The sequence below is a fragment of the Aphis gossypii genome, chromosome X (genome assembly GCF_020184175.1).
Source record: "Aphis gossypii isolate Hap1 chromosome X, ASM2018417v2, whole genome shotgun sequence".
Classification (NCBI taxonomy): Eukaryota; Metazoa; Arthropoda; class Insecta; order Hemiptera; family Aphididae; genus Aphis; species Aphis gossypii.
In genome coordinates, this window is record NC_065533.1 from 35,761,312 (window position 1) to 35,786,856 (window position 25,545).

Below are 25,545 nucleotides of genomic sequence, written 5' to 3' on the forward strand. Positions count from 1 at the left end.
TTTATTAATAAAATCATGACATTTTATGTCAACTTGGGATTTTTGAATCATTACACAATAATACCTAGATATTGAAAACACAAAATAAATATTATGTTTGTTATTTTATTTTATTATCACTAATCGTAAAATATGCTCTAAAATAGTAAAAAATAAATATGCGCTTAAAATTACAAAAATACAAACTATGCAAAAATATGCACCATTAACTTTTAATACGTTTTTTTGTAGTGCCATGAAAATATTTTCAAAATTAATTGGTAATAAATTGAATAGCCACAAATAAAAACATGCAAATGCAACAACTTCCTAACTTTACAGTTATATAATATATTATATTGTATCATGGTGTGTCGTGTCTCGTGTGTGTACTTCATTATGTATATTTTTATAAGCAATGAGTATAATATGCAGAGCCCCCGCAAGGGGAGGACAGAAGGAAGGGCCCATGGTACTGGCGTTCATGCAAATAATCACTTCAATGTAATATTATATATTAAAAAAATTGTTTAAAATAAATTTTTTTCGGGATTCAATTAATACGATTTTAAGAATTTTTTTAATCAACTCGAAAATAATTACTTGAAAACAATCGATCGCCTATAAAAGTTATCCCTCTCATCCCAAACTAGTACCTAACTGAAGTTGGTTTATTTATAAAACGTATACACGTACCTAATATTTTTGTTCGTAATAATTTAGATGTGTTATATTTAATTATATACATACATTTATAATGAAAATATTTAATAAGATCATTATGTTACGTATCGGTTTTTTTGCAGTGATACACATCAAAAAAAAACCAGTACACATTGAAACGTATAACAAATTTGGATGTTCAACAAGAACTTCCGGGTTTATATTATTTTTATAAATTATAAATGATACGGGCGTACCGGCGCACCGTAATATTATTAAGTTACGTACCGACGTCAAATTTCGATACGAATAGATTCGTATCGCAGTCCGCAGATGTATTTTAACGTATCGTAATATTCTCGAACACTCGAGTCCGTTTTCAGAACGTATCATCCGTATCGATACTTATTGTTTTCTTCCTTGAAAATCTTAAATAAATTATATATATTATATATTTAATATTTTTCTAAAGTTTCTAGTCATATACTCATATTATGTTAATTGTTAGTACTAATTTACATATTATATCGTTGTATAATAATCATATAATAATTTTGCGTGAATGTGCAATTCTACTCATAAAATTATTTATTAATTTATTAATATGCCTATGGTTCTACACTGTCACACGCATTGATATTTTCAACGGATTTACTTATAATAATTAACCAATAAAAAACTATATTATGAACAAAATGCCGTATAATCTGAAATATTATAATTTATAAGTAATATAATAATATAATATACTTCTATACAATAACTGATAATTTGTTTCATTCTAGTTTTTACTACGACCGCGTATCGCATTATACGCATTGTACGTATATTTTATATGTTGTTATTTTTTTCAAGATTTTAACTTAGCATACATTTTTATTGTATACTATGTGTGGCGACGTGGCATACGTAAACGTTATGGCGTCCTCTTACTTCTTATACATAATAATCACGGATTTAGATCCGTGGATAGTGATCGAGGCTACTGCAACTGACTATATTTCCGTTGCGGGGACACGGTATCCGCACCGCAAATAGGCTTTAACAGTATTAGGTAACACCTGTAAGATACTTAGAAATAATACGAGTGATTTACATGAAATGAACCATTAGTAAGATATGCAGATAACCAAGACCTGGAGAATTTATTGATGTTTAAGATCAGAGAAGGAGATCTGATGTTTGAATACCTATACTACAAATACAAAAGATCAGGTAACAAATCTCTTGATAGTGTGAGACATGGTAATTCCTAATTTTTAACTAATGAGGGGGGGGGCTAAGTTGCTAAGTAAATATCCAAAAAAATTCTAAATAGGCTTTAAATTGAATTCAGGTAGTTCTTTTCTTTAAGTTATTAAATTTTTTACTTATTAATTAAGTGTAAAAATCTATACAATAACATAGGTACCTATCTAAAAAACAATGCTTATTTTCTTAATGAAAGTAAGTAAATTATATTTATTCATTGAAACATATTTAAGAATAAACCAAATGATATTATTACTTGGTATAATTTAAAATGCATGTATATAGGATGATCCACTTAACATAAGATATACTCATTATTTCAAAATGTATTATCAAATAATTGTAAGTCATTTTTAAAAACTAAACTTTTATCATTATTATTTTTTAAGATTTTTACTTATTTGAATATTTCATAATCTGCAGCAATATATTATTTGAAATATTAAATTAACATTTAAGTATATTCAATTTATTTTTATTTATTGAAGTATTTTAAAAAAAAATGTTACTTTAGAATGAGGAATTAAAAAAGTAAAAACAATGATAATGACAAAATAACATATTAAAGTTAATACATTTTGAAATAATTGTTTTATATTGAATGGATCACTCGGTATGCTTCAGTTTACAATTTTATTAATATTAATTTAATTATAAAATATTATAAATTCATAATTAATCATTTTTTTAGAGAGTAACAGATTTGGAATAAGCCCAGAATCAAATTGGGATGGTATTGACAGGTCGAATGGTTATGAACAGAAATGGCTACTGCAACTAAATTCTCAGAAAGCTGTAGAAGATGAAGCATACAAATGGAGCTGTTCTGACATGTGAAAGAATTTGTGTACATTTATTTTTTATGTCAATTATAATTAGCACTTATAATTTTATTTTCATGTTTATGATTAAATAAAGTTGTACTTGGCTTCTAATACATTTTCTCAGATCACTATTTTTAACAAATAAGATTCTTAGATAGGTATTCAAGACAGAAATATTTTAAGCAGCATTGATACTTGTAAAAAATTTTGATAAGGCCATAAAATAATTTACTAAGCAATAATATCTAGTTAATAAAACAGAAAATTTAATCATTTTAATAGTTTGTATTTGAAATTTTCTATTTTTTACTTAGGAAAATCATTAACTATTTCAAATCAATTTGCATCATCTTAATCAAATATTACCATTGGATTTTACATAATATAGATTGCTTACTGGCTGTGCATTACATTCTAGTTAATTTATTAAAAATATATACCAAGGTATCCACACCACAAATAGACTTTAACACTTGTAAGATGTTGTGTTAGTATAATTATTAGTATATATAATATATATATTTTTTTTTTTTGTAATTCAATGTAAGCTTATAGATTGTGACAATTTGACTATAATATATAAAAATAAATCGAAGATTTAAATATGTTACTAAAATATGTTGGAATGTACTCTACTTTTTTTTTGTTTTGCTAATATAACACTTAATTTTTATGTTATACATATTTTCTAACTAGTACTATTACAATCTGTATCTAATGCTAATATTATATAATAATACGATATACATAATTTGTTTATGAGATTTTTGAAAAATTGAAAACCTTATTTCAAATGATAATTATGCTTGAAAATATTCTATTTTTATTTTACTAATAAGACACTCAATTTTCATCTATCACATTTGTAACTAGTACCTAGCATTAGAATAAAAATGTAATATAGGTTATATCAAAAGAGTAATATTACTTTATACAAATTATATATAAAAATGAAATTTGCTTTAGCAAAAAACCACCCAATTTTGATAAAAACGATAAAATTTCCATTTTTTTATAGGTATGTTTTGTGTTTCAAAAATAAAAAATGTAAAAATGTAAAAATAAAAAACAAATTTCTATAAAAACAAATTATAATGTTTTTTACTTATTATTGAAGTGTACAAATCTAAACAATAACATATCTAAAAAACAATGCTTATTTTCTTAATGAATGTTAATTAATTATATTAAAACATATTTAAGAATAAACCAAATGATATTATTACTTAGTATAATTTAAAATGCATGTATACAGGGCATAGGCGTGCGCAGTCTCCGGTTTCAGGGGCAGCAAGAGATTAATTTGGCCCATTCTTCAAATTCACCGGTCCATAGTTTTACTTTTTTTTACTATTGGGTATTACAATTTTAATTATATAGGTTATTTGTTTTTTTTTTTTTTTTGTAATTTAATGAAACCTTTAATAGATTGTGGCAATTTGACTATTATAAAAAAAATAAATCTAATATTTAAATATGTTATTATAAAAAAAAATCCTTAAGGCCTGTTTCACATGGACGCATATTGTACGCGACGTATCGAACGTGCGCGTTTTTAGTTTACATTAATCAAGTTCATAGGCGCCACTCCGACGGTGGTGCTTTTTGTTAGCCAAAATAGCGCATACGAACTTAACCAATGTAAACTAAAAACGCGCGTGCACGATACACGTCCATGTGAAACGGTCCTTAATATTAATTATAAATAATAAAAATTATATTTTTCTACATTAAAAATATACAAATTTTAATTGCTTATATTTTTTTAAGGATGAATGAGAACCATTCAAAAAAATTCTGGTCTAACTTACAAATTATAATAGTATAGGTAATCTCAATAATAAATATTATTATTCATCTATATTCTATCTTGAATTACATATTATATCTAGAACATAAATAGATATATTTATTAAAACTCCTTTTATGATATGCATAGGCAATAGAAAATACTCAATATTGAGATCGTGTTTCTTATCAGAATTGATAAGCGCCAAATAAATGGAAGATATCAGATATCTACACGACAACACAGTACACAAGACTGAAGACAATCCCAAGTCGTGTTTAACAGACATTTGAATCATAGGCTTATAAATTAACTACAATAGAAAACATGTCAGAAAAGGGTGAGTAAAACATTAAAGAATTATACTCTATAATACTTGTATTTTTCTCTGCGAAAGAAGACGTTATAACTGCATATTATGTTGTTTCCATCTTACGAACATACAACAGTACATTTTCGTTCAGCGGAATCAACATTTTTATTGTTAGCAATATTTCAGTGAATTTACCCTATTATCAATCTCAAAAGTAAAATTAATATATTCTGGGACATCGCATAGGCTTTTATTGTTTTTTTAATTTTTAAATAAGTTATAGTCATGTATAAATTTAAAATGCTCAAAACTCACGTAAAAGTTAAAATATCAATAAAAGCCTATGAAATGCCCTAGATAATATTAACACCTTTTAGTTTAGTAAAAAAAAAAACTAACTTATATTGCTAACAGCTTAAAATAGAATACGCTGAACACAAATTTCTTATATTTTACATTTGTAAGATAGAAACAACCAGACAACATACGCGGTTTTAATGTTACATACAATAAGTACTATTTTTGTATAATTATAATTAAAAGATTATTTAAAATTTTTCTCTACAATTACTTTTTATAATAGTAAAATTTAAACTATTAAATAAGTAGCTAAGGTAATAATAGTATTCGATTATAAAATGTATCACTTGATTTATAAATATTCAAATATAACTCAACGGTACCCCAAAAAAAGCATCATTGTTTTTAATGCAGTGTTTTCCAACCTTATTCCTTTGCGGTACATATTTATCCGTGGCACACTTGTCACTGAATTATATATATATACATTTTTTTTTTTTTAATAGACATCATATTAATTATTTATACCAAAGTAGTTGTTTATCATTTATATTACTAGCAAACAATTTAAAATGGTGATATTATTTATAATGAAAAAAAAATATTTTTATTATATTTTAACCATTTACCAATATTTTACGTAAATGTTTATTAATAACCGTGAATAGAGGTCTCACGGCACACCGGTTGGGAAACCCTGTTTTAATGTAAATAATTAACATGATTCATAAATGTAATTTATTGTTTAAAATTACAAATAAAATATTAATAAAATTTATTTTATATTTTCAGAGACTAAAAAAAAGGTGATATCCCAAAAGGATTATCTAAAAAAGTATCTTTCAGGTGGAAAGAAGAAAAAAGAAAAAATCAAAATTCAAAAAAGGTAATTTTAATATGACAAATATCATTAGCTTCATTTTTAAATATGATTTAGTCAATATGTATATTTTAGGTAATATTTTTGTTAAATTTTGCATATTATACAAATAGCTTTTTTATTTATTTATTATAAGATTAGATGTTTACATAACTGTAAAAACTAAAGTAAATTAAATCATAAAGAACTTAAACTCATGAATCAACTGTTGAAGAAAGAAATAATAAAAATTACATTTTGTTGTTACTGTTGTAGAGTACAAATTATTGATGACAATGATTTTGATTCTATTGAAAATGAAACGTGTGATAACATTGGATTTGATACAATTGATGAATTTGCACCTCAAATAGTAGGTGTTATTGATGAGAGACCTAAAGATGTTAAAACATTAGACACTTACAAAAATAAAAATCGATGGAAACGAATAGGTGGAGATAGTGACGTTGAAGAAGATTCTACTAAAATTGACATTGATCAAGTTAAAAATTATGTTCAACAAATAAATAAATCAACTTTAAACGATCTAATAAAAGAGGTATATAAGTTATAAGTTTAATCACTAAATAAAAATTAGTAAATTATAAAATATTATTTTAAACTTTTAGAAAAACGAAGACTCAATAGAAAGTGATATGCCTATTAGACGTGACAGAAAAACTGGTAAGAAACGAGATCTCAAAAAAGAAAAAGAAGAAGAAAAGAAAAAAGAAGAAATATTAAAAGAGCATAAAGCAAAATATGCTGTATGGGGAAAAGGGTAACTGATTAGTACATCACAAATAAATTATTGATAAAATTAAACTTATTATTAAATACATTTATAATTTTAAATATTTCGACTAAAGATAACCAAGATATGATTGATTAGTGATGTAACTAACTTATACAGACTGGGTACTAAAACATTTTTTTTATATATACTTAAACTTATAGAGTAAAACAAGTTAAGGATGCTCAGGAACAATACGAGTCTGATCTACATGAAATGCAAAAACCATTAGCAAGATATGCAGATGACCAAGACCTTGAGAATTTATTGAAGTCCAAGATCAGAGAAGGAGATCCAATGCTTGAATATATTACAAAAAACAAAGGATCGGGTGATGAATCTCCTGATGGTGTAAGACATGGTAATTCCTAATTTTTAGTCTTTTTAATTAATTAGGCTAAGTAAATATCCCAAAAAGTTCTAAATATGCTTTAAATTGAATTCAATTAAGCTACTACATTTTTTACTTTATCATTTAAGTGTACAAATCTATACAATAAAATTTCTAAAAAGCAATGCTTATTTTCTTCATGAATGTTAGTAAATTATATTAAAACATATTTAAGAGTATACCAAATAATATTACTTGGTATAATTTAAAATGCATGTATACAGGGTGATCCACTTAACGTAAGATACTCATTATTTCAAAATGTATTATTAAAGAATTGTAAGTCATTTCTAAAAATTAAACTTTTATCATTATCATTTTTTAAAATTTTTACTTATTTGAATGATATTTCATATTCTGCAGCAGTATATTATTTGATAATATATTAAATTATCATTTAAGTATATTCGATTTATTTTTAATATTTAAAGTTTAGTAGAGTGGAGTAGTGGAAAATTATTTTGTTAGGTACCACTCTACTCTACTAATTTAAATTTAAATATTTATCTACAATTTAATTGTTATTTATTGAAGTGAGGAATTAAAAGAGTAAAAACAATGATAATGACAAAAAAATATATTAAATTTAATACATTTTGAAATAATTGTTTTACATTAAATGGATCACTTGTTATGCTTCAGTCTATAATTGTATTAGTATTAATTAAGTTGTAAAATATCATAAATTCATAACTTATCATTTTTTTTTTTATTTATTATGTCTACATGTAGAAGTAAGAGAGTTTCGAGGGTTTTGTCCACCAAACAGGTTTGGCATACGTCCAGGATTTGCATGGGATGGTGTAGATAGATCGAATGGTTATGAACAGAAATGGCTACTGCAACTAAATTCTCAGAAAGCTGTAGAAGATGAAGCATACAAATGGAGCTGTTCTGACATGTGAAAGAATTTGTATATATTTATATTTTATGTCAATTATAATTAGCACTTATAATTTTATTTTTATGTTTATGGTTAAATAAAGTTGCATTGGCTTCTAATACATTTTCTTAGATCACTATTTTTAACAAATAAGATTCTTAAATAGGTATTCAAGACAGAAATATTTTTAAGCAGCATTGATACTTGTAGAAAATTTTAATAAGGTCATAAAATAATTTACTAAGAAATAAAATCTAGTTAATTAAAACAGAAAATTTAATTATTTTAAGAGTTTTAACTTGATATCTTTTTTTTGTATTTAGGAAAATCACCAGCTATAGTTTAAATCAATTGTTTACATTATCTTTATCCACATTGTTACATATTGTTATGAATACAAATGTATTTTTTTATTTCATATGCAAAACGATACTGAGCGAGGGCGATCTGTCAGTATATATCAGGGGTGGCCAACAAAAAGGGACTTGCGAGCCACCAAATATATTAATGAATATGGAAGAGCCAAAATGTATATATATAAAAAAAGGTCATATTATTATATAATTTATAATGCATAAATTCATATTAAAAATTTTTTTGTAAAAATGTTACGATAAGTTGCGAGCTGCAAAAGTCTATGACGCAGTTTGGCCACCCCTGGTATATATTTTATGATGTAGGTATGTATTAATATGTATGTATTATATAATATATATTGTATATAGTTATTTATTTCACTACTTTAGTAGTACAGTAGGTTTTATTTTTTGCCGAAAACATTTCATTAATTGTATTATTAATATTCAATGAGCATTTGAAGTTAGAATTTAAAAATCACAAATATTTTTAAGTTATTTTTTTATCTAGTCAAAAACTGATGAAATATTCAATTTGTACAACTAAGGATCTAGAATTTAATACAAGATTCCTTATAAGTATTTCTTACTATAATCCAAAATTCTATACAGTATGTTTTTGTTTTCAATATAAAAGTCATTGATATGATACATTTGTATATAGGTATGATGTATAACAAAATATTACACATCTTGTGGTTGATCTTAATCTTAAATAATGATAATACGTTTTTGTTATTTATCTTATATATATATATATATTGGTTTATAATAAAACGATGATGATATTTATTAAGGTCGAGAAAAAAATCATAGCAACAATACAAATAAAACATTTAGCAACTGTATTGTAAACAATAAATACAATACATTATTGTCCGTAATACACAAAACAAACAAATGAATTTTTTAAACGTGTCTTGTCGCTGCTTTGTCTGTAACGTAGCCGTGATTTTGTAATGACAACTTTGGCGGAGCTGGCGACTTTAACTTCGACGGATGTTGTGGCGGTAGAGTCTCCGTCGACGTCACCGAGATCAACAACTCAAAATAATTCGCAAACAATAACAGCTGCAGACGCGTCTGCGGCATCGTCGTCGTCGGTGGAGGTGGTTTCCGTTTCGAGGCAGACGTCCGATTTGGACGAGATCGCGACCATCTCACAGCAAATCCGTCGCGTGCTGGAATGTCCAATATGCCTGACGCTCATGTCGGTCATATCGTGCTACTGCCCCAACGGGCACGCTGTGTGCGAACCGTGCATGCTGACGCTGCAGAACATGAACAGCGCCATAGATAATCCCTGCCCGCTGTGCCGGACGTTGATGGTTCAGTCGTCGGGCACGTCGGCTACGGTCGTCAAACTGACCGAGTTGTCTACTCTGGTGAAGGTGGTATGCTCCAACTGGCAGCACGGGTGCACCGAACTGATTCCCGTCCGGTACGTAAACGATCACGAGTCCCAATGCCCGCACACGCCGACCGTCCGGTGTCAGGTATCCATGTGCCAGTGGCTGGGTATGTACGAACAGTTGTTCGAGCACGTGTCAAGTTCGCATCCCGGCGTCATCGTCCGGACTGTGGTAAATGATATTATTAAAACATCGAAACTATGTATTTATTATATATTTTACTACCTATACTCCCTCCGGCGTATAACTGCCACGATGGTACAGACCCGCCGAAATGCACAATCTCACTCCTCTAGTTTACACGAGTATTGCGTTAAACACGCTACTGACGTGTGAAAAAGGTTTTTCGTTTTTTCTCATCGACCGTAATTATAATATTACTAAAAAAATAAACAATTATTTTAATTATTTTAAACTCACACTCGTGTTTTCAGCAAAACCAACTGAAAGTGGACGATTTAAAAGACATAGTTAAAAATCGACGCCGGACATACCTGGTCCAGTCGACGTACGGCATGATCTGGGTGATAATGTCCCGGATCGCTCGGTCCCGCATCCAAGTGGCACTGTTCATGGTGGACAACCACCGTAGCGAAAAGAATGACGTTGACAAAGTGCCACCGGATATACAGTACCGTATCACGTGTTTCGACGAAAACCACCGCTTAAGGACCAAAACCAGGACGAGAGTGATTAACTGGAGCACATTATTGCAGTCAGGAAGCCAGAACATTTTGACCGGAATGTACACGACGTTCCGAGTTATGACGATTGATCACATGGTGATAAATTGGTTTCAATGCCCGATGAACAATCGAAATCGTACCTCGGCCACATATTAAATCGTGAAAGGTTTCGTTTTTAATTATTTAGATTTTTTAAATTATTTACTTTTATATTACTTTTGTTCGTGTTTTTTTTTTCGTGTTCGTAAAAAACACGCACACGCGTCGAGTGTTCTTCCATTACCTACGGTTGCTCAGCCACCGAAGTATTAAACCTGTAATTTATTTTTTTACTATACGTTTGACGTGTGTACGTCCTCATCTTCGATCGTGCAAAATCGCCGCCACCGACCCTCGGGAGTTCTGTGTGTGTCTTTGTCGCCATCAGTGCGTTCGAAACTAATGTATACGTTATTATTTATTATGATCATATGGTATATGCCATATGTGGTCAGTCTAGTGGCGTAATTACCGTCAGAAGGATATAAATAACTTATCTATCCACTGTGACATTTTTTTTTTTTTTTATGAGTGCTTACTGCATAGGTTATATTTTGTAATATTTTGCAGTATTGTGCTTATTTTTTTAGCACAGTACACAATTGAGCATAGAAAAATTAATATAATTTAAAGTATTCAATGCTCATAATCTAATATAATTTAATATTAACTGAAAAATAACCGAAACCGAAAATATGAAGTTAATAAAGTATTATTGTAAGAGGTAAGATTACAAAGAATCAATTGATACATAATTTAATATTATTTATATACAAACCTATATCATTGAAATATTTTTTATAACAATTTTATTTTAATAATAAATAAATATTATACATTTAATATGAAAATTAGGTACTTATGAATATAAATCATTTATCAAACTAAGCTGTTTAACCTATTGGCTATTGTTAGACATTCATATACTTTAATGTATAATTTTCATGTGTAGGTATATTACTATATTTTCTTTACTGTAAATATTCTTTTGTAATAATAAGAAAAAAATCAGAATGATAAAAAATGTAATTTAGCTTACGTCTATCATTATAATATTATTATTTTATTTATTGGTTTTTTTACTTTTGACATAAATTTAATTTAAAACTATAACAACAATAATGTAATGAAAAAAAGACATTATTGATACAATCATTTAAGTATTCCAGGATACTGGATAGTATATAATATTATATAATATAATACATTATCATATTTTTAATATTGTTTTTCATTTTCGTACAATAGAATACAACATATTGAGTTTGTTATAAACATTATAACTTTTGGAAAAAAAACTTTTATTTTATCCGATACGGTTTTTATTTCATGCCAGCGATTTTTTGAATACCTACATAGTATACATTATACATACATAGATGATAGTCTACAGCTGACTATATATTTTAAAATTATTTAATATCTGATGATTATATCGAAATTCTAATACGTGGTGTCTTATAATGGATATATATAATAGTATATCATATATAATTATTAATATTACATTAATATTTGGTTTCACCTTTCACTTTCACCATAAATTATATTTAATAATAATATTTGTACTTTTGTACATTTTTCTCCTTTAACCGCTTTTATTTCGAGCATCATTTTGAAAATCGAAAAATGACCTCTCTAAAGTACCAGCTCAAGATATTACCTTTCAGAAAATATGCTACACTTGTACTTTTGAGCAAGTTTAGGGGGAGAAAAAGTGTTTACAGAATAAAAAAGAAATAAACATCATTATAAAACCAATACATTTCTCGCTCAGCTCAGAATTTAAAATAATTTATTAATTCTTAATAATTTATAATTTAAATTAAATTAAATTAGTTTTTTAATTATATTTTAATAAATTAATTTTTAATTGGATTAAACATAGTATAGATTACTTACTGGCTGATGGCTTTGCATTACATTTTAGTTAATTTATTGAAAATATAATATACTGTTTATTTAGTCAAAATAAATACAATTAATTGATGTTATTTGTGTAGGAATTAATAGTAATAAAATGTACATTGATGACAGCTGTGTACTTTAAAATTCGATTTAATTTTCTAATACATTTTTATTGGTCTTTTTGCCATTTCAAACAAAAATTTAAACAACTAATTATAAGATTATTATGAATAAATACTTTGTCGATTACACATTAATGTGGTAATGTATTAAATATTTAAATGTATTATATTATCAATAAATCCGGTTGATACACCCGAAACGAATTTATCAGGTATTGTTATTAATAACGTAGACCAATGATCATGACAGCTATCTTTCGTAGATGAATACAAAATTGTGGGAGTGCACGAAGCAATGTTGACTATATCCGTGTACCTATCTTTAATGTTTATGATAGTTCCAAACACGCTACAAAATATTATAAGAATATTATCAGTGGCATATTTAGTGGAAGGGGGGGGGGGTTCTCGTGTTCAAACCCCCCTCCCAGAACAAAAAAAAAGTTACTTAATTTTAAATAAATATTTTATTACGGATTTTCTAATAATTTAACGATGTAGATAGACCGTCTATATAACTATCTAAGACAATTGGGTTGTTTTGGTGTGGAGTATCATTGCGTTATCATATCGATATCCGCGACGCATAACGCGAAATAATTTCCAGTTGGCCATCCGGATACGCGACTTCAACAAAAATAAACGACCAAGTAAATAAAAGATTTAAATTATGGATTGTGCCCAATAGAACCAAGTCCAACACCAAAGTCGTACAAAATCATAAGAATACATCACGTTATTATTTATCAGTCAATGTGTGTAAAACACAACAGGTACATATAGCAACAACAACAGTTGGTCGTACAGTTCCGAACGTAAAACACGTGCGATCTGTACTTATGCAACATTCATAATGCATTATTATTATTTCACGTCATGGGAAATTTACTTCCACGACGGTCTGGTCGCGTTGATCAACGACAATGAAGGCCGCAAATTGTTCTCGGACTTGACATCGGCAGCTCTCTGCACGGGTTCGAACAGTCTGCGGTTGTTTAAGGCAATCTTTTTCGTAGTCGACGGCCAGTAATTATGGACCAACAGCTTGTTCAGGTTGAACGACCGCCGCAACAGTTGCGTCTTAGTGGATTTGACGCACAGGGGCCAGCGCCTGTCCGACGCGACAACGGCCAACGATCGGCGTCTCGACGTCTCGCCTAGTCCGCCAGAACGTGACCGAGCCACCTCCTCCTCTGCCTCCGACACCATTTCCTCGCCGATCGTCGACGCTGCTGTGACGTCTCCGTCCGCCGAGTCACTGTGGTGGCCGTTCAACACCACCAGATAAGGACGAGTATTATTGCCGGCCGGCACCGGGTTGGCCTTTCGGTAATTCCTATCGATCGCCTGACCTCGATTGTTCAGCATGCAACGAAACTGATCCAACTGCAGTGCGTGACATTTTTAATTTTTTTTTTTTTTTGTCAATATAAGCGCGTTAGAACGTCATGTAGGTACATACAATATACATATTATGTGGATTAGGTACACGGTACATAATAATAATAAAAATTATTATTATTAACGAGTTTCTAACAGGCGTGTGGGTATACATATTGTTTTTACACATGACGAGTGACTGACGAAGAAGGGTATATAGGAATATCGGTCAACATTCCTATCAAGATGGACGATGGGTGGCCGAGTGCCCGACACATTTACTAGTGTATTATTTTATATAAGTTGATTTATTAATAATATGAATGTTGACTGTTGTTAATATAACAAAATTTATTTTTGAATAATTAATAGGTGGTGGGTTTGTCGTAATAAATGTTTATATCCCTTACAGAAAATCTATAACGTTAGATTGTTGTTTTAACGTGTCCCACGCCTTTTTAATGTTTTTAGTAGGACGATAGCTTGAAGCATTGAATTTAATCTTTTAAAATAAATGCTGGAAGGTAGGTATACTTATCAAAAACAATGACACATAAGAAACGTCATCTCGTTGTTCCCGGTTCTTACTGAAAGCGTAGGTAATATTATTTTATTTTTTTAAAGAAATGCGGAGGTGATAATACGACATTACCTATAAGTACATTTTTTAATAATTAATTGTACTTTTTTTATTCGACTATGTTTGTAATATAGATCTAACTTGGGTATAAAATTTAATTTGAATATAATATAATATATATGTGTGATAGATACCTGTTCACGATTAATTTCGCTCGTTTTAGTAAAAACAATCCATTGAGTTACGCCGCACTCGCATCCGCGTTTATCAATTTTTCCAGTGTATGTAAAATACTCAACAGGTTGGCTATGAATCAAATGGCTTAACAGAAAAACGGGTATTATAGATGTTTGTCCGCACGTTTTTACATTATTCAAATAAGTAGTTATGTGATCGATGCCCTGGTGTTGGTTCTCTGTGACCTATGAAATATCAAATTCCTAGGTATCTTAGTATCTATTGTAATTTGTAAATAAAATAATGTATATATTATTATAATAGGTAGGTACTCTAACTATTATTAACTATTAATTATTCATATTACACATGAATATTGGTATAATAACTACTTAAAACTGTTAATAATTTAAATACCAGAGTAGTTGCATTTAATATAATGAATTCAGATATGTGTAATCAATAATAGCATAGGTAAATATTTTATAATTCGGACTATATACTGATATGGTACCTAATATTAACTACTACCTAGTATTAAGTATTAATTTTCTATTAAGTAATCATGTAAAATCAATATTTGCCCAAGACTTTGCCACACAAATCCACAGAAATACGTCTATGTATTTACATAACATTTTCATTATTAAAGTAACTTATATGTTTTTCAGAGGTAGGTTATAAGTAAAAATGTATAATTAATACTGCTTTACATAATTTAGTCGAACTGTGCAGTAATTAGGTACTAATTTGTATTGTTATTCTATTTATTATATTATGCGTATTGACTTTTCTAAAATATACGAATGTACAAAAAATGTATGTAAAATTGTTTTAAACTTATTCTTATTCAGTTGCGTCGTTTTGGGAGTGGCAACGTGGACATTTGCCCCTATCTAACTTTAAAAGCAGCTCGGTGGACCAGTGTCGGCCTGTACAATAATCTGCAGTATTTAGAAGTATAAAAAATTATAAAATAAGTGAAGTGGGAATGGTAATTTGATAAAATGTAAGTAAAAATAAATCATAAAATACTAAAAATAGTATTATATAATGTCGTCAGAAACTCGGTACATAAAATACCCTATTCTTATTATACATATATATATGTTATATATGGTAAAGTATGAAAATCGGCTAATGTGAACATTACCCATACTTATTGGATAAAATAAAAATATTATTTGTAAAACGTTATTTTGTACATTAATCGGATAATGTATACATTATTTATCTTTGAGTAGATAAAGTGCTTTGATAAAATAAAATATCAATTGCGATACAGTTTAAATTAAACTACTATAATTAGACAGAAGTAAAGGTTATCCACAGAATGTACTTTTTGTGATTTTGTCTATTAGCAATGATCAATACTGATCAATACACTATACACTCTTCTTCAACTTAACTCAAGAAATCAATTTTCTGTACGTTCTAATCTAATCCACTGATTTCTTGATTGGTACTTTAAAAGTATCTGCTACAAAAAAAATCGTTGCGAAAATAACTAATGCACAATCTCTTTCCAGTGGTCAAGGTTTTAAAAAATATTTGTGCAAGAATAAATGTTAATTAAATAAATATAAATATAAATCTGCAGCTGGGATAGTTTACAACTCCAAATTCCATCCGAATTCGAACTGTTTCAATAAATAACTATACCTATTTAATTTTTCAAGTTTTTTTATGTATAAAATAATAATTTAATATAATATCTAATTTATTTAATAAATAATTTTTTTTCGGATTAATATGATTTAGTTTTTTTCTACTTTATACTTTATTTACAGCACACTGAATAATGTAAACATTGTTTATATTTAAAGTGGAAAATGTACACATTTTTCTGTTCATATGGATAAGGTATATATATTACCAGTATAATATGTACACTACCCGTTTTCATACTCTACCCGTATCATATACACATAAAGATGAATAATTATATTTTAGTTTATAACTGTTCACATGAGAAACTTAATAGAATATAGGTACCGGACTATCTAGTATCTACCAAAGTCGTGTGCAAATTAATACCTTCTTGCAAAGTACTTATCTATATAATAAATAACAGAAACATTTATAAAATATGTTATTAAGTACTTATTTGGGTATTTTCAAACAAAAAAATGTATAATTATAATTATAAAAATGAAATATTTAAAATATTTTATTAACATTTACAGAAAAAAAAGGAATGGTAACAAAAAAATTCGATCTACTTAAATGAAACTTAATATTTAGATAGTTAAATATTTATCATTTAGTTATAAGTTAGGTAGGTATTAGGTAATCATTAATAGCAGGCGTAAGTATAAAAGCAAAATTAAAAATAAATAAAATATTTCTAGTGACAACACACTCACTAACGAAGATAACGTGAAAAACAATCTGCATTATATTATTATTTATAATAATAATAATAATAATAATATAGGAAGGTATCTCCTATTCAGTACTTATATTATTTACTTACGTCAAATAAATATGCCAACGTTACAATACCATTTTTTATTGAGCCAGCTTCAACAATTGACTGACACGACCCTTTGAAAAATATTAAATGCAATTCCAACTCGTGTCTAGAGAAAAAAAAAGTATGTTAATAATGTATTTAAAAATCATCATAACATGAATAGATAAAATACTAGCCTACCTAGCACTCATATTTATTTTAATTCTCAATTTATAAATCATCAGAAACTATAATGTTTTATGTGTTTTAAATACTTATAACTGTTACAACCGCAGATCTATAGCATAGATATAGTCATCATATAGAACTATGAGGTACATAAGATACCCTATATAGACTATAAGTAAAGTTATTATTATCAATTATAGATAGGTATTCAATATTCATTGTTTATTATGATTACCTATTATAATTATTATTATTTTTTTTTTAATAGCTTTTTGCATTGCAATTAAAGCTCGACAGTTATTGCTGTATAAAATTAAAAATAAATTATACCATTAAAAGTAAATTATTGAATTGAGGAAATCGCCCTCTAATATAAATGAAATTATTTTATTAATGGCAAGTTCCAAATTGGAATTAAAAATGGAGTAGAGATTGATGGAGATATTTAGTGATTTCAGTGAATTAAACAAAATTACGCATTATAAGTGTGCAAAACAGGGCATTCTTAAATAGAATGTAGTAGAGGTTTTCTGTCAAATGAAGGATGTAGGGTGAAGTGTCGTTTAAACTTTAAACCCAGTTTGTATAAGAGTATGAGTGGTAAGGTAAAAGTGTGTGAAAAATAAAAAGATAGAAATAAGTAGAGCAAGAAGAAATAGAAAACAAAAAAAAAAAAAAAAAAATAGAATTAGTTTGTCAAACCATATTGAGTGAAGTAAATTCGGAATGATGTTTTTATTTTACAATATTCATAGTTATAGTGTGTTATTTAATAATGCTTTGATAGACACATAACAGATCGTTTGTGTAATTTGACCACCTCCCCTCTGTGATTTAAACTTGGATGCTTATACAGTGCCACACTGGTAACTTACAAGTTAAAATATTGGCACCCAGTAAATAATAGGTAAGGCTTTTATTGTTCTCAAATAATTACTATTTTAATAGGTAAACGGGAGACCTATTTAAGGATCCTGTCCGTGTCCTGTCTCTATTATAAGGAGTTGTATATAGGCAATGTGCAATTTCATCGCCACCATTAGTGGCCTTGCGTATGACTTTATTGTGTTAGTCGTAAATAATAATAGTAATGTTTAATTATTAGTTCACCCATTGACTGGTTATAAAACCACTAAAAAATTATATTTTATTACATTACCTATGTTACCTACATTATAATAAATTTTTTATCACAAATATATATTACAATAATGTTTTTTTCGAATTTGATTACTTTATAATTAAACTCGCATGCATTTAATCATTCAATATTGTCAGATTTTTGTAATCAACAAGTCAAGTGATAATAAATCAAACGTATTTAATATTCATCAACAAAAAATAAATGATGAGTAACAATAATCGCGGTTATCCATATGTTGACAATTATGCAGCAATCCAATCACGATTCATGGAGTGGCATTCACAATTTATTTTGAATGATCGTTTACAGATCACCTACCTAGTTACCTATACAGATTAATAGTTATTCATAAAGAAATTTATGATAATTCTCGTTAGATATTTTGATGAAAATTATTTTTGGGTGGTTGCGACCACCGTCGCTTTTGACTGAAAACGTTGATAAAAATAATAATTATTACTGCCTTGTCATAAAAGTCAAACTAACGGTAATTGTGTATATTATGACGTATAATTGGGGAAGTAGGAAAATTTATAGGCACTGCTATCTGCTCTACCGGCAACTGTTAAGAAAAATCCCAAGTGCGCGCCTGAATGTCTGATACTTACCCTCGGCCGTTGACGATGTGTTCATTGACGACATCATCACCATCACTGTTCGTCCAGTGGAAATGCAAATGAGAAAAATTGTACTTGCCTTCCAGGTTGGCACCTTCGATGTACGGCTGTCGATCGGCAGCCCACAAACCAGTCAACGTTACTATATATTATAATAATGCACGTTATACACAACAGAACACTATGTACTATGTAGGTATAACAAGACGTATAATTAGACAAATTTAATATTATGGTAAAATGAATATCCTTGGTGCGTTACAGAGGTAAAAATTAAACATTTAACCTAACCTAACCTAGCAGTTTTCAAAAAAATCGAGAAAAACAAAAAAAAAAATGACGGATAAACGGAAATTTTTACGTAAAACCAGTTTTCGACCAAATCGATTTTTTATGGTTGTAATTCAAAAACTTATCTCTGTAAATACTTGGCATTTTCACTAAATGTTTATATTAGTATATCATTTATATACAGTCAAATTTTTAAAATATTTTGAGTTTTATTTGTGCTACTTAGTACTTATAAACCATAGAAATTTTCGATTTTTATGAGATTTTTTTTTTGAAGTGTCGATAAAAAAATTTGGATGACCAAAAAACCTTGAAAATTTAATACAAAGTTCCTTACGAGTTGTTCTCATTGTAGCTAAAAAAAAATTAAAAATCGTTAGTCACAATATTTTTTTATAAGCGTTTATAATTTAAATTTTTATGAAATCTGTCGAAAACGCGAAAATTTGCAAGTAATTTTGAAGTTGAAAAATCATAAAACTTTTTGTGTTAATAACTTAGGATTATAAATACAATACTAAATTTTTTATAAGTTTTCCTTCAAGTGTCTATAGAAAAAACTCGAAGCATCATTATAGGAAAAATTTTAAATGCGTTTGAATTTTAAATTTTTACAAAATAGCGTAACGATAACGATTTATCCTCAAACGATTTTAAATATTTGTTATTATTCAAAAAGTATAAGTATAAGTCGTAGATACTTGAAAATTTTACTAGTTATTAAGATTAGCATTATCTTTATATAATTTAATTTTCAAAATATTTCGCTTATTTTAAAGCTATTTATACTTTATAGGCATTTGAAATATTCTTTATTGTTTAGTTTTTTTTATTATAAATATCGATAAAAATTTTTTAGCTTAGTAAAAATACTTGAAAATTTAATACAAAGTTTCTCAAAAGTATAAGTCTTATAATGATTAAAAAATTATATGAATACATAGGCACAATTTTTTTTATTAGCATTTGAAGTTCAAATATTGACAAAAATTCGTCAAAACCATGAATATTTACAAATACTTAAGTTCTTTTATAATTATTGTAAGCCAAACTTGTGGAAAATCTTATATTAAAATATGTTCAACTCTTAGCTACTTATACAAACATTTTTATGAATTATACCTTCAAAATAATTTGCAAATATTCATGATTTTACTTAACTTCAAATGCTAATAAAAATAAATTGAGTTTATATATTCTTATAATTTTTGAATCACTATAAGACTAACGTACGAGGAATTTTGTTTTAAATTTTTTAGTATTTTGACTCGGCCAAAAATATTTTATCGATATTTATGAAAAAAAAAAATAAACAAAAACGAATATTTCAAATGCCTATAAATAGTAATAAAATAAGCGAAGTATTTTGAAAATTAAATCATGTAAAGAAAATGTTAATCTAAATAACTGGTGAATTTTTCAAGTAGCTACCTACTTTTTGGATAATAACAAATATTTAAAACCATTTGAGGATAAATCGTTATTGTTACCTACACAATTTCGTAAAAATTTAAAATTCAAACGATCATAACAATTTTTCCCATAATGACGCTTCGAATTTTCTTTATAGCTATTTGAAAAAAAAACTTAGTGTTAAATTTTTTAACCTTATATATAAGTACAAAAAAAATATGTATAAATGTATACTCAACTATAAAATTACATGAAAAAATTTTCGTTATTTTAAAATTTTGATACGAAAATTTAAACCTTAAATGCTAATAAAAAAAAATTGTGAATAAAGATTTCTGAATTTTTTTTTATTGTTATAAAAAAAAAACAAGGATTTACATGCACTGCATTAAATAGCACAATAATCCACATAATATGCAGTAAAAGTTGTAAAATTATTTAATAAATTTGCAAAAAGTAAAAATTAAAAAAAAAAAAAAACAATAAAAAAAAAATTTTACACATTAAATTGTTATTTAATATTTAAATAGGTAATAACTAATAATGTACCTATTTATTAAATATAAAAATAAAATGATACCCAACAATAATAACTCGACTTGTCAATAATATACTTATAAATTCATAATATTTATATAGAATACCTACCTACTTGCTAATGAGCATAATATGAATCAGTCAGTCGCGAAATGGCGTACGCTGTAGAAACATTTTGGAGACGTTTTACAAATGTTTTGAGTACGCGTTTAAACCGTTTAAGACGCGAAGTATTGAAACATATGTAACAGGAACACATGGTAATTGTAGTAGTGACTACGAGAGTACTGAACTACTGCCGAGTGTCGACAATGTCAAAATTGAAGATGGGGACATGCGATCCTGGTAGGTAGGTCTCAAATTCCAGAGGTTTCATGTATTTTCGTTAGGCTTTTACATATACACGTGATATCAGGCCGTTCATATCATGCGTTTTATCGGTAAACAAATATAAAAATGTTCGTATTCGGTGTGAAGCACGATTTAAGATAGTACTATCTTAAATCGTGGTGTGAAGAGATTAAAAAGCGCGCGAATCATTTTTGATTCAAAAAAATATATTTTACAAAATATATTATATTACTCTTAATTGATTTTAACGAATCTATATAATAGATTAAATTTATAATTTGTAATATATGTACATGAATAATATTTTAAACGAAATAAGAATCACTCACTAGCAGGACACACTCTAATGTGTTTCAAGAACGACATGAATTAAACAATGCAGTTCATAATATTGTTTTAAGTACTAAAAAATAAAAATTATAATTATATCGTAAATTAGGTAAACAAAACTTTTTTATATATTATTTTATTAAAATATAGTTCGCTTTTTGTTACAAAAATGTATTTAAATACGAATAATTAAGCCTTAAGGTAAGTTTAAGACTTATGAGTCATAATAGTATTTAAAATTTAGATGACCAGAGTGAACAGTAGTAAACTATCATTTCGCGAGGTACATTTAACTACACCATGGTGTACACCACTCAACGTAAATCGTCATCAACCGTGTTACAACATTCTGAGGTCCTACTAAATAATATGTTTACTATCTATACTTTTAAATTGATTGATTATTTTTATACCGACAACATAATTAATATCATTATTATTATTAATTCCATTACTGTTGTATTTATTATTTAAAATAGGTACTCGCATAAAAATATTTTATTTATTAAAAAATAGGTAAGTTCTATGTATCAATATAATTTATTGAAATATGTACTTTACTTATAATATTTTAAAATAATTAATTAAACAGGTATTTCCGTTTAAATTTGATTATGTTTTGTAACTCTGCAGAGTGTACGACTTCATGATTGGTACTTGTGGTATTTTAATTAATTTAGTAAGTACCTACCTCCTACCTTATATATTATATTCGATAGTTTTAATATACCTAGTCATATATTTAGTATATTATTTAAAATAATGGAAGACTCTTCCATGTTTATAGGTTTAATATTAATTATTTAATAATCACAAAATAACAAAAATATATTAAAGATAATAATTATAATACACTTAAAATTTAAATATCCAATATTCCAAAATCAAAAAAAAAAAAAAAAAATATAGGAACTTAACAATGAACAATTTTTAAGATTTTTAGTGAAGTTTTTAAGGAATACAATTTTTGAACCTTAGGTTATTACTTAATTGTATATTTCAGAATAATTGTCATGTATAATATGATAATATATAATATATAATTCATAATATAAAATATAAATTCATACATAATAATTTAAATATAAACACAAACAAATTTATGATTTTTCAACTGCAAATTTACTTGCAAATTTTCCTGATTTTGACATATTTCGTAAAAAATTGAATTATAAATGCTTATAAAAGAAAAATTGATTAACTTGATTTTTGTTAACTACAATAAGAACAACTCCAAAGGAACCTTGTACTAAATTTTCAATTTTTTTTGATTATCCAAAATTTTTTTATCGACACTACAAAAAAATTCTCAGTAAAATCGAAAATTTTAGCTGTCTATAAATAGTTTATAAAAAATCAAAATATTTTAACAGTAACCTAACACTAATTTAAACATTTGGCGAAAATTTCAAGTATTTAGTGTTTAGTATTAAGTGATTAGTTTTTGAGTTACAACCATGTAAAAAAAATCGATTAGGTCGAAAACTGGTTTTTCGTGAAAATTTCCGTTTTTCGTCACCTTTTTTTCTAGTTTTTTTTTTTTTTTTAATCTGTTGGATAATGTTTACCTATAATGTACCAAAGATATTCATTTTTCCACTGGAAACCACCTCCGAGGTTTGAAATTGAAGCATTATTTCGACTAGTTATACTGTACACAGACACGAAAAAAAAACACACATCATTGTAATATCAATACATTCATATTCATCACTTCGTTCAGAATCTAAAATTAGTATTTTTTATGTTTTTACTGTTTTAAATTTTATATTCCAAAAAAATATTATTTCTCGAACTATTTTCATACATAAAAGTCGAAATTATGATGACTGATGAGTAGGTAGTTTTTGCATTATATGTACCTTTTTAAAGTTTAGGTGAGCGGAATAGTAGACCAACATTTGAGGAGGTATTTCCGTAACACTTCACTCCGCTAACCAAACTTTAAATACTTAAAATTTTTATTAGGTAGTCGAATTTCGATTTTTATGTATCAAAATACTCCGAAAAATATATTATACTTCGGAGTATGAGTTTGAAAATACATATTATTATTCAACAATGAAAAAAAAATATTATTTTATTTCTATTGTAAATTACTTATGAAAAATATTTTCAAAAATATTTAATAGATTTAGAAATAAATAATGAGTGATGTTTGATTAAACAAGCATCTTGTGTATATAAATAGGTAGTCATCCTTGCATTAGTCACTAAAATAACTTCAGTTTCCAATGTGTTTAGTAATGACGTGTACACGTCTGACTATAAATGTCAAATACTTAAATATATTCAAAATTAAAGCCCCGAAAATTGCAGTAATCTTTATAATATTTCTTAGTTTTGTAAATGGTGATTGTAACCTTACCAGTCAGTCCGTTGTTTTGGAGCATAGTTTTTTTAGGCAATGCATCAAAATACCGAAATTCCAAATTCGGCATCGTTACCACAATCATGTCGTCGGTGTTGACGGCTAACGGCGACATGAGCATATCGTCAACGTCTCTCTTGTACATTTCCCGTATTATTCGTAATTGTAACGATTCGATTCGTCTATGTATGCGGACAATATGTGTAGACGTGTAGTAGATTGTATGGCAGTAACAATGTTGTGCATGCGTGTTGTACAAGAATAAATTGCTTAGGTATATGAATCCAACTAGTAAGTATAGTAACTGTGCAAATCTAGGTAGGTAAGTGAGTAGATCAGTATGTTGAACACTGTCAACAATTGATTTATCGTAAGCTCACTATATTTGGTTAACAATGTTATTAAAATAAATAGGTAACAGATATAATTTATAAATAATTAACTCTTATTTCAATTTGATGAACATGAACTTTTCCGTTACCTACAGTATATTACATCACACAATATTTTACCATTTCCTATGTTAATTTATTATCATTATTATATGATCCTAACCTATAGCCTTATTATCATTATTATTGTAATAAAATAAAATAAATTCATTTTTACCCTGAACACATTATAAAATTTTGTTCACCCGAAAGGCCGAAAATAAAACATTATAAACTTTATATTTAAAACAATAAAAAAATATTTTATATTATTAATTTATCATTTATTAAGTAACATTTTAAGTTTAATTTATCATTAAATATTTTAGATTTAATTTTTACCTTCAATTAACATGTGTTGCTTGTATACGATTACGTGATCCAAAGCATGACAATTATAGTATAGAAATTTAAGTCAATACTTTAAAAATCATAATGTAGGTATAACTATAATATCTATTCAATGTTTAAACAAAATAAATCTATATTACTTAATAAACAAATAAATCTATATAAATTAATAAACAAATAAATAATTAAATAATATGCAATTTTAAGTAGCCAATTACATTTATATTCATTAATCCTTTAAATCTTGTTTTTATTAGAAATGTATAGAATAAGTCCCATATGATATCTAAATATCTTATGGTTTATATCAAATACCTAGTCATCGATATATGGTTGACATATGATCTCACAATGCTTCTT

General features: G+C 27.1%; 3 protein-coding genes across 6 annotated transcripts; 2 read left to right on the top strand and 1 right to left on the bottom strand.

Moving 5' to 3' along the window:
• Window positions 1-4,696: 4,696 nt before the first annotated feature.
• Window positions 4,697-8,166, top strand: LOC114129712 (BUD13 homolog). Its single transcript, XM_027994526.2, has 6 exons — window positions 4,697-4,846; window positions 5,912-6,005; window positions 6,255-6,537; window positions 6,608-6,759; window positions 6,936-7,132; window positions 7,895-8,166. Exons 1-6 carry the CDS (start codon window positions 4,834-4,836, stop codon window positions 8,065-8,067), a joined length of 912 nt encoding a protein of 303 aa, XP_027850327.1. The 5' UTR covers window positions 4,697-4,833; the 3' UTR covers window positions 8,068-8,166.
• Window positions 8,167-9,214: 1,048 nt separating this feature from the next.
• On the top strand, window positions 9,215-10,714 carry LOC114129719 (E3 ubiquitin-protein ligase sina-like). The gene is made up of 2 exons (XM_027994539.2): window positions 9,215-9,984; window positions 10,248-10,714. The coding sequence occupies exons 1-2, from the start codon at window positions 9,361-9,363 to the stop codon at window positions 10,653-10,655; spliced, it is 1,032 nt and encodes a 343-aa protein (XP_027850340.2). The 5' UTR covers window positions 9,215-9,360; the 3' UTR covers window positions 10,656-10,714.
• Window positions 10,715-13,289: 2,575 nt separating this feature from the next.
• On the bottom strand, window positions 13,290-25,337 carry LOC114129727 (carbonic anhydrase 3-like). 4 transcript variants are annotated; one of them, XM_050207760.1, is made up of 6 exons: window positions 25,177-25,337; window positions 24,401-24,585; window positions 19,102-19,252; window positions 17,182-17,287; window positions 14,723-14,950; window positions 13,290-13,954 (listed from the first exon to the last, which is right to left on the bottom strand). In XM_050207760.1, exons 2-6 carry the CDS (start codon window positions 24,546-24,548, stop codon window positions 13,454-13,456), a joined length of 1,134 nt encoding a protein of 377 aa, XP_050063717.1. In that variant the 5' UTR covers window positions 24,549-24,585; window positions 25,177-25,337; the 3' UTR covers window positions 13,290-13,453. The 4 variants fall into 4 exon arrangements, with proteins under 4 accessions (XP_050063717.1, XP_027850348.1, XP_027850347.1 ...); XM_027994547.2 differs by having other exon boundaries at window positions 24,401-24,717; XM_027994546.2 differs by having other exon boundaries at window positions 24,401-24,753.
• Between the last annotated feature and the right edge of the window lie 208 nt (window positions 25,338-25,545).